At 40.7% G+C, this 18340-nt stretch overlaps 1 protein-coding gene across 3 annotated transcripts in view; it reads right to left on the bottom strand.

The window, feature by feature from the left end:
* RAPGEF5 (Rap guanine nucleotide exchange factor 5) overlaps nucleotides 1–18340 on the bottom strand; it is a 160294-nt gene that overhangs the window by 37155 nt on the left and 104799 nt on the right. For all 3 annotated transcript variants that reach the window (XM_054815308.1, XM_054815306.1, XM_054815307.1), the window contains exon 12: nucleotides 1062–1140. In XM_054815308.1, coding sequence (XP_054671283.1) covers nucleotides 1062–1140 — 79 coding nt within the window. The remainder of the gene's footprint in view (nucleotides 1–1061; nucleotides 1141–18340) is intronic.

Below are 18340 nucleotides of genomic sequence, written 5' to 3'. Positions count from 1 at the left end.
TCTGTTTCAATACGTCTTTCAGGCATTCTTGTGAAATAAGTGTGCACATACACAAATGTGTATGGTTTGGATACAGGTTTATTCAGGGGCAGCTTTAGCTTTGTACATTCAACTGCAGAGCAGGAATTTTCTGTTTATTGATTCCTCAGCTATGCAAATGTTTTAATAGGTGAATGTATATCTATTTACAGGCACATGCTAATTAGGGGAATTCATATCCAAATTTGGATTTAATGTTTCCAGTTTGAATCTTTTCCTCCACAACCCATTTGAGTTACGAAAACAATATAACCTGAACTTTGGGAAGCTACAGATTTGAATCAAATTCCAAGCGTCATAAAACCTTATGAAAATTGGACTGGAGAAGAGACCTTGAAAGATCAGCTAAACTAGTCCATCCAAGTCCACCCTAAGAGAGGCTCATATATTATCTTTGGAATATATTTTGTAGCTGCTTCCTCTTAATATTCTCCAATATCAAAGGTTCTACTATGTCACATTTTCCACTCCAGTGTTTCTTTTCTTAATGTAAAAAAAAATACTTCATAGTATCTAACATGAAACCGTCTTGTAGCAATTTAATCTCACTGCCTCTTGTTCCATCCAGCATCGATATGGGAACAGATTCTTCCCTTCCTCTTTAGGTACCTGAAAAATTATCCCATTTATAGTTTCCCTTTTTTCAGTAAAACAATCCAAATCCTTTCAATCCTTCTTTGCAGGTCTTTTTTTCTAGAATCCTGGTAATTCCTATTGCTCTCTTCTGAGGTTTCTCCTATTTGTTCATGCATTTCTTGGTGTGTGATGCCAAAATCTCAGGTGCAGTCCATCTTCTAAGCATGCCATAGTAAATATTAGGCAATTGTTCTCTTTTCTCACCATTTTTACATGCAACCCCAAAATAATCACGTGAGGTTGTATTTCAATAATATCAATATGTGAAGTGCCAAACTAATTATCCCAGGTATGCAATTTACTGCGTTTGATATAAGGCTTGACAACAGATAACCCTAGGTTTAAGTGTGTGACCTCTGTTAATACCACACTTAATAAAAGGATATTGCCTCAGAAGTGCCTGGCACAAGTCATCAGTCGTCATGAAGACTGTGTACGTGAGAAGGAAGTCATCCAGGAGAGTTTCTGCAGAGGAAGACAAAAAAGCCCAAGGTAAAAATATATTAGTGAGAGGAAGAAGAGAGTATCTACTCCTGTTAACGTGCATGGCAGGAACAGGACCCCCTCCCAACAAAAAAAAGGTCCAATGCATACAGAATGCATCAAACTAAGTTTCAAACAGTTAACAATATGTTACCACCGCAGAGATCAGATCCTTCATTTAACAAAACAATCCTCAGCTCTCAAAGAACCAACAAGCACAAACATGCACAAAATAAGCCACAGTTCAGGAATCGGTAAGAGTCCTTATCACAAACACCACCATCCTGGTTGGCTCTGCTGCATGCAAAGCAACCTTTCCACCAGCTAAGTTGATCTGGTAATTAAGGAGAAAAGCTTTGAGTAATAGGAGAGAGAAAACTGAGATTGCCATGTACTGTGATTAACATATACGCATACTGTCTGAGAACCATGAAATAAATGTATTCAAATCTTCAACTGGTCAGTCTTGTGGGCATCACTAAGTGCTGAGAAGTTTTCTCTAAGGTTTATTTAACCACATTATGGAAGGTTCTTTTCTCCACCTGCTTTCTATCAGTGTTGCAAAAACAGGCTGAAGGTACTCGTTAGCAGATCATCTCTACCCGCTGCAGCTGTAGCACTGAGGTTGTCAGGATGAACGGCGCTGCCAGTAACTTTGAAAGTGTAACTCTCTCATTCCTCATTCCCACGCCACGCTGGTTTTAGGATTTTTCCAAACCATTACCGCACACAGCGGGAGGCTGAAAGGACTAGTTTTGCTCTAGGATGAGAGGGCTCAGGGTAGTCTTACAGTGGTCAATGGCAGAGTAAAGACCAAGCCAGACTTTTCCTGGAGGCGTGCAGTAAAATGGTAAATGGCAACCATCAGAGATTGCAACAAAGGAACATTTGTCTGGAAACAAGGGATATTTTTTTCTTTCTCTTGTGAGGAGGGTAAACCACTGGGACAGGTTGCCTAGGCAGACTGCAGAATCCCCAACATCAGGTATATTCAGGGCTTGCCTGGGCAAAGGTCTGAGCATCCTGGTCTTATGGAACCTGCTTCAAGCAGGGGTTGGACCAGCTGCCTTCACAGATCCCTTGCAAGTGAAATTATTCCACAATTCTTAAACAAATTTGCTTCAACTTTAGTAAACTACTCATACGCGATGTGCAATCTAGGAATGAGTTTGTATTTGGTTCACAAACAACAAAATCTTTAGTTTTCTGCAAATAGACAAGGGAATTATATTGGTCCTTTTAACCCCAAAATAAAAATGTTTGAGGTTTTTTTTTGTTTGTTTTGGTTTTTCTTCCCAAAAATGTAAGATTTTCCTCAAGTTTTGAGGAGTTCCTGTTCACTGTATTTCTTGGAATTCCAGCAGATATACTGTCCCCTTTAACAAGCAAACAGGTTTGCACCACCTGCATTATCAAATAAGAACAGGAACATGGACAGAGGCTGAACAATACAGAAGTAATTCCAGTTATATTGCAGACCAAAAAATACTTTACCAGTATAACTAATTGTTATGAGTTAGCACCAATTACTCAGTTGTGATTTAAGTGGTGGATTCACAACTGCAAAGACCAAGGGCCAAACTATACCACACGAGAAAGATAAGGCTGAGCCCTGATTTCTGTATCCTGATTTGCTCACTATTTGTTTGCGATCTGTTCCGGTCCGAGTTAGTGCTTGTGTATGAGGGTGCAACTGAGAGCATCCCAGCAGCTTTTCACTGCAATTTCACAATAATTTAGACTAATTTCAGTTACAGCTGCCTTGGATCTCCTTGTCAGTAAATTATTGACCCCATAGCTGCAATGCAGGATGGCAATAAGAATTCATCCGTGTATCATTCAAAGCCAGATATCATGTGGATATCACATGGATGGATAGCTAATAATATCCCACCCTGTGAGCATGGGATTCAAAATACCTCCTTTGTCTTTAAAAAATAAATAAATCTAGCTAGATCAATGCATTTAACACAGTTGGTCTAGAAAGAGTCCTGGTCTAAAGACACATAGCTAAAACGCCCTGCATTCAGAAACAAAACAATTAAATTCTTTATATTTCACCAACATTGTTAAAAACGGTGGAAAGTATTATCTCTGCATAAAAAGAATATTTTGTCTCAGTAAATGGAAAGACATTGTAAACAGCTTGTTCTCTATCTGAAAGGTCATTTATTCATTCTGTTGCACATCTTCTGGATGATACAATGAGGCTATTAAAGTTGGAGGTTTCACAAACATTTATTTGGAAACGGCTGATCTTGGAGTCAACAACCACATTTTAGTTCTTCATGAGGATCACTGCACAGTCACATAGTTTCGCGAAGTCAGAGACATTTACAACAGATTATTTCCCCAACTTTCCACTCTGTTTAGGTGATATTCAAGTTTCAGCAATACATAGCCATGTGTTCAAAAAAGAAATTAAGTACTAGCTGAAGCGAAACTGCAATGCTTATCAATGAACTTCTGCAATTGTTCAAAATAGTGTGACTTTATTGTACTAATTGGTGTTAAAATACCAACTTAAAGGTTTATTTTTATTACCTGTTCATCTGTTTTCCAGATGTCTATCTTCAATTCTTCCAGCACGCCAAAGTGTTGGGGTGGGAAGAAAAGCTGTTTTTGCCATGATTTGAGTTTTTTGCTTTTTTGCTTAAATTTTTTGCAAGAACTATGCAATGGACATTACTAATGCAATTCTCTCAAAAAAAAAAGTTAGTGAAGGGAAGATTAAAATTGTATGTTTGTTCAGATAACTTAGAACTGGTTTTAAGCCTTCTGCTCATCTCCCTCTCTCTGCATGCTCAATCATACATCCATCTATTCAGTCTCTGGCTTCTATCAAAACAAGGTATATCACTCAGCCAACTTAAAGTCACACATATGTATACACAGTGACTTCTTTTTTCCTTCTAAATGCAGAGGAAATGCTAAGAAGAAGAAAAGTTCCTAAACTATGATTCCCATCACTTGTATATAGGCTAGATCTCTTCAAATTGCCTCTGAACTTGTTTAGAAATTTAAACCCTAAAGGAATGTTTTGAACAAAAAAAAGTCTGAATTCTACATGTGGTCCATTAATAGCATCACTCATCCGTTAAATTACTTTAACAAGTAAGCAATGAAAGTGCTTTTGCTAGATTAAATATCTATTACCAGACATCATCTAAAGCCTTTACAATAATATTCATATTTTAAAATGCCTGCACTAGCTTGTAGGTATTTCCCTGAAGTCCTCCTATTCACTGTAACTAGCTTCTGTATTTTCTTCCTAAATGCACTGTAATTTAAAATCATTCCAGAATGCTTTTTCATGCCATAGTAAGAACACAAAACCTGAGGGTGTACTGATTCTTCAAAAATAATCTGTTCAAAACAAACAACTGAAGACTTCTCAGATACTTTTGGACATTAATGCATGTCCACAAACAATGATTTGCTGGTCTTAACCTGCAAACAGAGGGAAAGGCTAACCATGAGAGAATTTATTCACAGCAAATTATCATTCTGTTACTAATGGCCACTAAGAGCAGTAAATCTGAATGAGGAAGGGCTCTAAGTGTACAATTTGGGCTGATAATTCTGAACAGAAGACTTTTTGGAGGTTTTCTGTTTAGTTACAGTTGATTTAAGAGTTAAAAAAAAAAGGCAATTCCAGTCAAATCATTAATTATTGACAGTGCACCATACCCCCACTCAGAATGGCTGTGAAATGCATACCTCTGCTTTTAACTTTTACTGTGTCCCAGTTTCTGCATAAATTTGTATGTAAATCTTCCCCATTATTCCCACAGAAGAACTTTTTCTAGTATTTGCAGCAAACTGGGAGAATAAAATGCACAGTAATAGTTGGAAAAGCTCCCATTAGAAGGGAAGTCTTTGTGCAAAAGCCTGTGATGCTATGCTTTTTTTTAATTTCTCTTCTTCATGAATTTTTTATTTAATCATTTTCTTCTAGCCATCAATCTAATTTTTCTTTGTTCCTCACAGTTTTCCTTTATTTGGCTAAGCAATTATTACAAAGTATGCAGTTTGCTTGCAGCTATGGAATATTTCATTTCAAAGACAATTTCAAGCATTTTAAAGCTTCATTAAGACATGCAACAGAACCAGCACGAGTTCAATGGGCTCCTGTTCTTGCAGCTCTTTGGGGGCAGCCTTAGGCAGTAATCTCACTACACCTAATGTGTATGAGTACCATAGGCATAAAAATAATAAAAAAGCAGGCACTGTGCTTGTTTGTTATTAAATAATCAATTCACGCCAGCTTCTGCTGAGACAGTTTCTCATGGGTTGTGTGTGTGGTGAAATAACGCAGCACAGACACCAGCTTTACCAAGTGCAGTTATACCGCTCTTCCCATCTTTCTGCGATGTAGAAGTCCTTCTGCAAGATACATTCAGGGTGGTTGAGGGATGGAAAGAGCACTCTATAGACATGAGGTGCTCTCACACGTGTGAATTACCCAGGGAACATTTGCTTTCAGCTGGTAACTGAAGGACCCAGCAATATGTCAATACGAGACGTTGTAACTGTATTGCATGTATAAGGTGATGACAGCCAACAGCAGTGATGGTGTATTTGGTGGGGAAGGGGGATCTAAAGGCCCAGAGACATTAAATGGTCATATATTTGGATAAACAACACATGATATATTCCCACGTACTTAAAAAATTCAGAGGATTCTCTGCTGCTTTCCATGTGCCCACTTACCTCCCTAACCAGATCATAGCCTTTCTCTCCCAGAGGGCAACTCTACAAATACTAACTCAATGTGATGGCACAATTGTAAATACCAGCAGGGTAGAATGGGTTTCTCATGCGGGTTTACACACCAAATTTTATTTTTCAATGTTTTGTTTTCTCCTTTCTCCGCCCTCTTCGCTAGGCAGGGTATCAATCACTAAGCCTTCGGACAGAAATGAACATAGATCCGTAGCGAGAAATCGTCCGTGACACACATTTAACAAATGAGGACAGGCAGTACACTTCATGGGGTTGCCACGTCTGACACCTGTAAGCTCTTCTCAAACTTGAGCATTTTCTTAAACTACAACAGTGGTACAAGGCATCAGTGGAGCACTCTCACATTAATCACTTGTTACAAAAACATGAAAAGAGACTTAATCTCAAAGGAAATCAAAGGAAATGCCTTTGTCAAATGGAGTAGAACTTAAATTCCTTTTATTAAATCAAATATATTTGAGGATAGTTTTTAGAAAGCAAATATTTCAGTTTACCTATCACATGGAATGATTAAAGAAGGAAAAGCAGGGAAATATTCCAGTGTTACGCATAGATATACCTCTCTAACTACCCACCTAGCAATTTGTATGTCCACATATTATTTACCAGTATGCATGTGCACCAACCATTGTCTTTAGACCATCACAGCTAAAGCAATAGTCGATACACATTTATATTACAAACATGTTCAATAGCTCAAACTGGATTCAGAATACACCTATTGCTCTGTTGCTAATATTAGACACCCTGTCGAGCTAAGCCAGATACAATTATTTTCCTAATGCCAGCCCTGAGTCATTAATCCCTTTATACCCAAAAGAAGAGATAACTTGAAGACAAATTCCAGTTTGCCCTGGTTTTCTGGTCACCCTGTTACATGCTGAATAGTTTTTGTTTTGCTGCTTCTCAATGGCTACGAACAAAAACAAATTGGTGAAAAAACAGCCAAACAAGTCCTCCCACTTTCAGTGACAAACTGTGACTGCTGAGATGACAAGAACCATTCTCTTCTTCACATTGGAATTTACAGAGCAACTTTTCAGACCCTATTTTTCCCAATCTATAGCATTTCTGTTTCCATGTTCTTTCCTTTCCATTACATGCCTATTTAAGTATTGAGAAAAAATAAAGCTATGCAAAACAAAGTGACCAACAGGACTTTAAATGTGTAATACATCAATCTTTTCTTATTATTACATGCTTTACAAAAGGTAACTTTCTCTACACAGAGGAGTATAAACATATAGACTCTGTGCATATAGCCTCTATATTCCTTTATCTGCAGATTGTGGATGTCACATGCTGTTATTTGGGAGAGGGTACTGATAGTGAAATCTGTTAAACTGCAAAGAAAAAACAAGTAATCTGTTTGGTTTTTTTTTTTAAACTTATCACCATTCTCTTCCACTTTGCACTGTACAAATCCACTGTGAATGGCTGTGCAAGAATTACAGAAAGATTTAAGGGGTTTTCAGCTTGCATTCCACATTAAATCGGATTATAAGAAAATATAGATAAAGTACTAGAATGCAAGTCTTTTTCCACTTTATGCAAAGTAGCTATTCAGCTGTCTCCAAGGATCTGCTGGAGAGCAAACCTGTATGGAGATTGGCGGGGGGGGGGGGGGGGGGGGGGGGGGGGGGGGGGGGGGGAAGAGATTGCCTGAATGAACAAGTTAACTCGTAGGTTAAAACTACTCTGACAGCAATTTTGTAGCGTCAGTTCGGCAACCCTTACTCATGCTACACAGCATTTGTGGTTTTCACTATGTGTATGAAAGAATTAAACTGAGTAAAAGGATGAAAACTCATGTACTGAATTAAAAAAATTACTCTCTAAACTCTCTGCTTTCCAACCTGAGGAAATCACTAAATGCCCTTATGGCTCAATTTATCTTTCAGAAACATATCACGTAGAAGGAGATCCTAAGATCTTCTTCATCCTGAAGGATGTTAGAACCTGAGTATAATGTATCGGTGGGCAGTGTGCAGGAACTCGAGCAACATGAAATGGGGGCTATACGTGCATTTTTCAAACCCCAATGCAAACTGAGTTTTGTGTGGTAATGAGACCTCTTTGGTGTTTGGGGGGGGGGAGGGAGGGATTTTTTGAGAAAGACAAAGATGGAGAGAGAAATAAATGTATTTTAGACAGCATACAAGTAGTTCTAAAACTCTTTAGCTATGTCATTTCCCACTTGTGATTACAGCAAAGATGATGGGATGACCATATGGTCAGGTCCTGACGTCCTTATGTTAATACACTTATCAGTATTAGCCAGAATTCCAAATTTAAAAATCACCAACAACTTCAAAATTTGCTCTCATCTACATTTGCTGTGTCATTCCTACCTTGCAGGACCAGCCACTTCTGCCTAACGTTTAGTGAGGCTCATCCTTCAGAGTATATATATTTGGGGGGGGAAAAAACCAAAACCAAAATCAACTGAATCCTTTGGGGTTTTCATCTTCCTGTGTATGACTGAAAAGCTGGGCTCAATAAAGTTAATGTACCTTGTGACTTCAAAGCACATACTGGAAATATTTTTTTTAAAAAGAAAATATTCACTGATTGGGTTAGCAACACCACAACTTCTCAGAAATTGTGAGAAATACAAGTTTTAACTATAATCAAGAAAAGCAGCCCTACGAAATGGGGTTACAGCTGGGCAAGCAGACAGATGAGCTCCCTGTGCCTGAGTAAAATGGATGCTGATTACTTACTATTCTATAGGGAACAGACATTTTTTGCTATTTTAAATATTCACTCACTGAGCTCAAATTAAACTAAATGAGGGCTACAGCGTTTTCAAGTTTTTTCAGCCTCTAGTGCTGAAAGCTCTTAAGCCTGATAAATTCTTGTTACCCCTCTTACTCCTTTCTGTAAAATGAGAAAAAAAATATAATCACATCTCAAGGCAGACACTGCTACATGTAGATTTTTTGCACGTTTTGGTTCACATAGTACTATGCAATGATCTGAAACCTTTCAGCAATGCAAACGCATGTCCAGAGAGTTGTAGCTGTAATCAGAAAATTGCTTGGTCCGCAGAAACGGAAAAACGATTTGAGGGCAACTCTTTTCAAAGACAGGAGTTTCTCAATAATCTGTAAATCCACAGCACTTTACCAAAAATGTTAGGATGTTTCCGAGTACAAACAGTAAATGCAAATTGCTATCATTACTATCTGATCTAGCAAGACATGGCTCACGTCTGAAATGGTGCTGAGTGGTCCTGGATCTCCCTTGCATTCAGCAGATGGCAATGCCACTCAGGACCCTGCAGGATCAGCCCTTAATTCAAAATCAAATCCTCTAAAAATACTAGGCCAGCATGGACACAGCATGAAGCAAAAAATGAAAATTATGTTGAGAAAGAAAGGTCAATGGAAAAAAGAACATCGATATATAATTTGCTGCTAATGTATTAAAACAATTACAGTAGTTATGTCATCTAACCACCGAAGCACTGAGAAATCAATGCACAAAGGAATAAAGAGCAAGCCATTTATTTCTGGCATTAGGTTAGAAAAAGAAAATACATAAGGGTAAGATATTTAACCTGTACAATCAGATTTGTTATTAGAGCACAAAAGTCAGAACTAGGAATAATTTCTAAGGTCATCTCCCAGAAATTTCTGGCAGTATTTTAACATCTGCAGAATGAATCAAACACATTCTCTCTGGTAAGGTCAAAGATCCTTCTAAAGTTGCATTCCAGTTGCTGCTATCACATGTATTGAAGCAGTTTCATATTTTGTTTGAGGGACAAAAAGCCCTGAAACCACAGGCAGAGAGCAAATGTCAAACTTGTCTAGCTTTAATGAGGCACTAATTTTTCCACGTAGAAATCTGAAGCTCTAGGTTTTTTCCCCAGGTAGGAGGGAGCCCTGGTGATTAATGTGCAGCTATAATGGTCGAGGTTATTTGAAATTATTGGACAAATTCACTACGCCTTATACATTTTGAAGTATTAGAAATATTGCCTATAGCAGTCACCCTAAGATATTGCTACTTTTTGTTAAAAAAAGCCCTGGGCTAGTGCAACTAAACCACTCAAGCTTTCCATGCAGTGAAACTTCACTTGACAGTAAAGTGAGGTATTTTAACACACATGTGAAGTTCTCACCCGAGCCTTGCTGCAGAAGGCAGCCACTCCTTGTTCGCATCAGCCACGTCCCAAAGTACTTTAGGAGAAAAAAACCCCATCCTCTCTTTCCATCGATTGTTTAAAATAAGCCAGCCAGGCCAGGATTGCCTGGAGCAGCAGGACAGAGGATAAAAGATTTAATGGTTCCCTTTCATCTTTCTACCCGGGGTCCAGCTGCCTTATGGGGCGGAAGAGATGGGCACGCAGCAGTAACAGCACAGCACGCCGCTGCTCTGTCCTCATGGGTTTTCACCTCCAGCACGCACACCACGTGGCACCCCCGTCACTAGCGTGTCTTACTGAAAGTTGTATGAGCAACTGCAAGGCAAGGTTCTACTTTTCTGCTTCTGTCTTGCACCTGGAGTTCTTTGCATCCCTTCCATCACCCTCTTCTCCAAGCATCCAAAGAGATGCGATGCTCTCCAGCCCCGGACCCCTCAATGACACGACTTCCAGATGCCACAGAGAGCTGTCACTGCCTCAGTGGGGCCAGTAGGACCTTTTGTTGCCTGGTGGCAGCACAGTCATCACACAGAGCCATCCTCCAGCAACAGGCAGCAGCGCACAAGAAGGGGCTGCATCACCTGCCCCCTCTGCCACTGCAAGCCTGGTCCTACCAAGTGGGTGCTCTAAGATGCTCATGGCTGCTCAAGCCTTTTCCCAGGTCCACCAGCTTAGCGCATATCTGAGTCTAAAGGGAACTTTAAAATTAGACTTTCAGAAAGTTAACATAAAGGAAGATGTGCTTAATCTTCATTGTTTTCATCTTTGCTGTCCAACCCTTGTATGGCATTGAAGAAGAACCAAGTTTCAAGTTCAGCATGTCTTTCTCATCCCTGAATAGGAAAATCTACAATAATGTGCACATCTAGTATTTTATATATATAAATATAAAAATATCATCACATCTTCCAAAAAGATTGTGAGTTCTTCATTTCTGGGTTTTCAACTTGAGATACTTTATAGAGCTTCCTTTTCAGTGACGTTTCTGAGAACATGAACCCAAATTTTCTGTTTACAAAACAAAAATATATATAAAATCTTAATTGGCATTATTTTCAAATTAGTTAAGACTATTAGCCCCAAAATTTTTAACTTCGGTACCTATTGGCAGGCTCCAAAATTCACTATATTTGGACAATATCCAGTCCAGCAGATCACGGTAACTACAGTATAGTGACCAGAATACATTCCATACTGGTACATAATATGGATAAAGGACAGATCAAACTACACGTGGCAATGCCACATCTAAAGCTCTGCAGGTCAGGTGCAATGCCTAGACTTCAGTGTGCCATGTTATCCCCATCACCTGCTGCTAACTGCTTTCCACACCAACCAGAGGGATAGGTCCCTTAAGGGAACAGAAATGTACAGATCCGTACTGTGTATTTTTAAAAGTGTTTAGCAAGAAGCTTTGATCTATTATTTTTCCCCTACAAAGCAGCAGGGGGAAATTTCTTTGTGCTTCAGCCCAGGGAAGGAGATATAAGAAGAATCCTGTTTGCCCCTGGGAGCCAAATTATCATAAATATGCTAAGCAGTGCAAGCTCCCCAACATGTGGCACTGGAGCATGTGCAGTAAACATCACAGCGTCTCTTCAGGGAAGCCTAGCATGACAAAGCCTCCACTGGCAAAACGCTCCTGGCTTCTGTAGGTTTGGCAGAACTGCCTACAAAGGGAATGACGGCATTTTCATCTGAGCAAGAACTGTTAGATTTGGTCCAAATCTCTGCATAAGGTAGCAATAATGTGCACTAGACTAAGGTACAGACCATGTACTTCTTACAGCAACACATTGGGTCCCACCACTCGATGTTTTTAGTGTATTGGGTCACACAGACGAGGTTGGGGTCTTGCATATGCAGCTGTGGCCCACTGTCACGTAACCTCAAAAGCAGCGACCCACTTGCCAATGTCTTCTGACATGGAGGCAAGAGGCCCAGCAATGGTGCTGCATGGCTGCGATGCATTACAGGCTCTGCTGGGCAGGGGGCAAGCAGGAGGAGGGAATACATCTTGCAAACCCCAGAGGAGACCCAGGCAGGCATTAGCATACTGCAATGTCACTGCAGCGCTGAAGGATGCCACTTCCAGCATTTTGCCCCAGGGTGTACAATACTTCAGGCGGACAGGCACACACTTTTCAGATACCTCTGCAATAACTTATGCAGTATCTAAACACCTACAACGCACAGCAGAGACCTTCTTGTCTTGTACTGAGAGGGGGATGGTGGGAAGGACACAACACCCAAAAGAACCCAAAAACACACGACACCCAAAAGAACCGAAAAACCAAACAGAGCCATAGTTGTATCTTACACCTGCCTTCCTCCCCACTCCCCAGGGCAGCGAAGCACGGCTGCACAGCATAAAACCAGAACAACGAGCATCAGAGCACTCATAAGGCAGCTGCATTTTGCTTCCCTGTGTGGTGAATGGGTTCCAAAAATTCCCAATGAGTTTCATGGGGGTGGTGTTAAAACACAATGTTACATTAATTGCAGACTTATTCACATGATTATGTCCTTAAATTACGAACCTGAAATTGTACTTGCTATACTGAGACACCTAAATCATTCCAATGACAGGTTAACATGTAATTAAAGACGGCTTTTCTCCTTATTATTACAACCTAATGGAAGACAGCCATAAAAAATGGCTTGTACATAGTCTGTGTATGTATTAAGAACATCTAACAACTTCAGATTATTGGTTTGTCAGTACAACCCTGTACTGACAGCAGAATGAAAGAAATAATAAAGGTTCTTGCTTGCATGGTTTAAAGATCATACAGGGGTATGACATGAGGAACAGACATTATCTGGAGTTCAGCTGCTTGAAAGTATTTAAATACCTGTATGGGCATATTTCCCTGTGGTAGCAGAACTGTGTTCTTGTGCAAGGACCTTTGGCTGCTTGCAATACACAGTAGTTCAATGGTACACTTTGGTGAAAGAATACCTTTATTCTGATAATTTTCAAACTATTTTCACTCATTGGGGAGCCCAGTGTTAGATCCTCAATTCAGCTGTACCATAATTACTCAGGGATTTTATTTGATAGCTTTGCTTATTTCAGTTAAATAAAGCAGAGATATTAAGCAATTACTGGATGAAAGCATGGTGGGGTAATTTTCTAAAGGTGTATATTCACTTTTGCCATTATTTCAGATTTTAGTGCTATTTATTGATTTATTCACAAAAAATACATGCAGCATACTTCTCTCAGATAGGCGTAACTTTGGACTTCTATAATCCAGCTTGCTTCTTTTGTATTTTTCTTTACCAAATCTTATGAGATACTGTATCTTTCATTCACACACTGGAAAGCATCTAATGCAAGAGAAACATTCTGTATCTTGTAGAAATTGTTTGTTCAGTTTTTACCCCTTCATCAACGCTGCCAGCTGTTCCTTGGATTTCTGCGGGGGCACAGGGGAATCCTCTCGGCTGAGATGTAACCCTCCCTTTCTGCACAAGCATACATGAATCCAATGCAGTGTTTAGGAAAACGGTAAAAATCACGAACCTCAGTAACAGATAGGATACTCTCTTAAACTGGCCCTCTTGGTTCATCTGCTCCATGATCTGCTCCACGACCTGCTCCACTACACATAACATCTGGCTGTGACGAGCGCTTGCTGCCACCTTTCATGTCTATAGCTCTTTTTGGCCGTAAGTGCCAGCACCATTTTTATAAAACATGTTTTATTTTTCCAGCGTACAGAGAAAGGGAGGCAGACACAGGCTCAGCAGAGGCGGACGGCACCTGCCAAGGCGAACACTACAAACCCAGGGTCCTCACTCCCCTTCTGCTGGTCTCTCCGCAGTCCCATGTGGGCAATAACCAGGGCCCATGGCTTCCTGCCAGTGAGGCCAACACCACCAAATGTGAGATTCAGATGGTGATCCCACTGCAAAGCACCTTTCCCTATCAAATTTCCAAACCCTCTTCAAATTAAATAGCCTACCAACAACATACGTTCTAGTTTCCTTCAGCATTTCTTCTTCTTTCTTGTTCCCCAAAGGAAAATGGCTTTGGCAACTGCACTGTCTGTCCAATTGTCTGTCAGACTTTCTCTCCCTTACCCCTGTAACCTTTGAATCTCTTGACAAATTTCAACCAAATTTGAGACAGGGCAGCAAATTCTCAAAGACACTATGTTCCTGTAAGTAATGGAGGTAAGTGTATACATAGAAAAAAAATGAGAGACAAATTATTGTCTCTCTGAAGTAAAGGCTGCCATTAAGCACAGCTACATTTGTAGACATAAAATAACTCAGCCAAAGGAGATGTAGTGATAGCGCCTCAAGCTGCTGCTGATAGGACTGGGGTTTTTTTTATTAAAAGATACTATCTCAAAGACTGGGACTACTAGCATCACTGAGATATCCTCCTTATTTAAAATTCTGCAAAGAGTGGCCATACTGAATTTCTCTAACAAGGCTTCCTATCGCTGCTGTTCCAGTCTCTCTGCTGCACCAGGTTGCTGGATCTTCTCTTAGTGGATCCTATAAATTCCCAGGGCAGAGCACTGTCTCTTACTTTGTGTTTGCACAGCACCAGTCACAGACACTGTGGCTTCTGAATGCCTGTATATATGTAAAATGATAAATCATTATCTTTCTGCATTTGTTTCTCCAAATAAGGGTTTTTTTCATTAAACTGCTTTGCTTATTCAGTCAGTCATTAAGGTCAATTATAAATCTGTATTTTTAATTTTTTTTTCTTACTAAGAAGCAGTATCCTTTCTATATCATCCTTGGCTAGTCTATGGAAAATCATCAATTACCTGATGACAGTCTCAGACTACAATCACTTGTCCATGGCTGCAGCCCAGTAGACACTTCTGCTAGGCGTAACACTATCTATAGCTTCTTTCAGGTTACAAAATTGTGAGCATGTATTTATTTTTACTAAAGAGTGCCTGTCAGAGAAGGTAGCAAAGCATCTTAAAGGAAGACCAAGGATTACATAAAACTCTTCAGCTAGCTAAATACTTACTATATAAGAACACATATTTAAAAGCGATTTTCCAAATCAGTTTTTTAGAAACACATCACCGATTACAGTAAATATATAGGAGCTGGAATCAATTCCATTAGGAACTGCTGTTTTAAAGACACAGCAGCCCACATCCCAGAAGGACAATGAAGTATAATATGCAAGCTCATTTAATCACTGTATCCAATTACAAGGAGGAATAAATCATCATACACCAGCCTATGTCTGAATTTTAAAAAGTAAATAAATCATGAATAGTCAAGCCAAATGCTGTGAATCTCTGGATTCACAGATTAGCAGGGGAAGTGGTGCATTCACTTCCTATTTGAAATGAGAGTATCAAAAAGCTACTAACATCTAATTATTTTAAGATAAATACAAAAGCTGCCTTTTTTTTGTTCAGTTTGGAGCTTGATCCTACAGAGCTGCCATTCTTTGCAGTAGAGAACACAAAACCCTGACAAACATTGACCTCAATGGAACTTATATATGGTCTAATGACAGACTTTCCTGCTCGCTCTGCCCTGATTCATACCCAGGACTCCCCTAAGTCACAGGGGTTCAGAAGAGGAGCTGGCCTTCTTTGTAACACTACGAATAGCAGCACTTTGGGCAACTGCTCCTGCCCTTTGCTGTAAACTCCCTCATCCCAGACCTACATGACTGTACCCCTCTAGGAGGATCTGAATGCTCTCTGTTTGTCAAGAAAACCCAGTACAACAGTTCCTTGCCAAGCTGGTGGCATTTTCATGTATTCCAGACAATTTTAGAAAATTGTTATTCAAGATTTATCATTCTTTGTAATCAAGAACATAGTTATAGCTTCCCAAATTGCATCTTACTAACTTTGATTCCCTCAACAAATTTCCAATCCTTTAAACCGAGCTGTTAAATCAAATGCCCTATGGACCATTGGCATGTCAAAACCCTCAGACGAGTAGGGAGATCAGATTCTCATCAATACTAACACAATCTGTGTGCACACAAAGAAAGAAAAAAAAAAAAAAACTGTTCAAAATATTTACGTAAGCTACACAAGCAACCCATAAGATATGCCAAAACTTTTGCCTAGAGAGATGGGCCATCACGCTGGAGACTGTAATAAAATTTGCCTCAACCCAGCGACACCGCACCAGGATAGACCTCAGGAAAATGCTTTCTTGCTGCTTTCTGTTGCTTCTTGCAACAGAAGAGAACTATTTGGGAGAGTACTGAAGGTCTGGGGACACACAGCAAAAGCCCAGCTTCAGCTGGCAGACCCTCCCCTGCCTACAGGTTTAGGCCTAGCTTGCCCAACATGCCCAGGTTTTCCACTGACTGCATCCCAAAACCTCCACATGTGTATTTTGGGGCTTCTGTCCACACAGCAAACCTCAGGGGTCCTGGGGGATCCCATGATGGCAATGGCTCCCCAAGGTCTCACACTGCCCTGGAGAAGGGCTCCCTGCCACTGGCAGAGCACGCGGCCCTGGCGCAGACGCCATCTTCAAAGCATTTGCAAGCTGTGTGTGGCCCAAGAGCCCTACACCGCTGTCACAAGGAGAGCAAGGAGGGAGCAGGCAGCATCCCTTTGCTTCCCAGGCCCTGCTCGGGGGGACATCCCTGCTCTGGGTCGGGACAGGGAGAGGACAGTGAGGAGCCCGCAGCACAGCCAGGGCCGCTTCCTCGCAGTCAGGCTGGGCTCGAGTAGGCCTGTGCCTGTCCTAAAAATTACTCACCCGCCCCGACGCAGCCTCTTTGTTCGTCCCCATGCAGCTGAAGGTGGGGGTGTGGAGGCATTTCACCTGCCGGGACATGGGTGCCTGCATGCGTGCTGAATTTCTAACCCATCCAGTTGCTCCCTGCCTGCCGCTGCTTGCCGGCACGCACCGGGATGGCAATTTTCCAGCTGTCTGTTACACAGTTATCTCCGCAGAGAGCAGTGCGTGAGTATGAAGAGAAGTTGCAGTCACCTCAACAGGCGAAATATTTTCATTTGGCCATTATTGGTGGTTTGCATGCTTTGGAGCATGCACAACATTGCTCACTGCTGCTTTAAGACTTTGAATGAACCCCCCTTGACAAGAGGCATCTGACAAATGCTATTTGTTTGTGGTTGGTTTTCACTGTTGTTTGTTTGCTTGCCGCTTCCAGCTTGTGGCTGTGCATCCCCCATGATGTACTAACAGTAACGGCAAACAAAACCCCATGGACAAGGCTCCTGTCAGGGCGCGGAATGAAACCCAACAAGGGTTTCATTATTGTATTGATGCTGGGGCTCTGAAATCACTACTGGGACAAAACAAAACCAGTATCTGGCTTTCTGCTTTGAGCTACAGTGATTCCTAGACAGAGGCCAACCAGCCCTAAATCCTTAGAAATGGGGGTGAAAGAGGGTTAAAGAAAGGTTGCTTGGGGAATCTGTAGAGCCTTCTGGGCAGGAGGAGGAGGGGGCGGGGAGCGGAATAATGGCAGGAGGGGGGATGCGGGGTGCAGAAAAAAAGGAAAGAGATTGAAAAGCAGTAGAAGGTGAGGTATAAAGACCTCTAGCAATCCCAGGTCAGACAGCATGATTTTTTCCATGATTACATCCCTGATTCTGGCAATTTATACTTATATCTCCATCAAAGCTCAAGCTCAAGCAAAGAAATAAAATCACAATTCGTCCCAAATGTTGTCACAAGAAAGTCTAAGTTTTTTACTATTAGCTTCCATCAAAATTAGATCCATCAATGCTGCCACTTTATTTACATTGATCTGTTTTCCCCATCCTCCCACCTCCCAATTTTTTTGCCCTCAGTGTCCTTGAAAACAAGCCATCACATTTTTACTTCAGAGAGAGTTTGGTTTCAGAAGCATCTCACCAGCATTTCTGAACTGAGACAAGGTCATCTCATGATCTCAGCCTGGCTCAGGAGACGGCAATGCGAGCTGCTGCCACAGCTACAACTCACATCGGTATTTTTCACCTTGTCTAAAAGATAGGACAAGCAATTTACTTTATTGCAGTAACTGATGCTACTCCAAAAAGCTCTTTCTGTCAGAACCAGCTATACTCCGTGAGGGTAACTGACATCTCATGAGAAACCTTTCGCTGTCAAAGTGGTGTAATTCTATTCCTATTTCAGGAAAGGAATCAAAATTCACTTTAAAAAAAAAAAAAAAAAAAAAGGATTCTCAGGATTGTCTCCAATGCCAACCACACGGGCTCTCCTAAAAGGTGCTATATACCCCAACTGATACCAAACTGGATCAAGCCTTTCCTTCTAAAAAAAAATGACAGCAATTTAAGCCTGCGT

This window comes from Grus americana, chromosome 2, assembly GCF_028858705.1.
Source record: "Grus americana isolate bGruAme1 chromosome 2, bGruAme1.mat, whole genome shotgun sequence".
Classification (NCBI taxonomy): domain Eukaryota; kingdom Metazoa; phylum Chordata; class Aves; order Gruiformes; family Gruidae; genus Grus; species Grus americana.
This window is presented reverse-complemented; position numbering and strand designations above follow the sequence as displayed.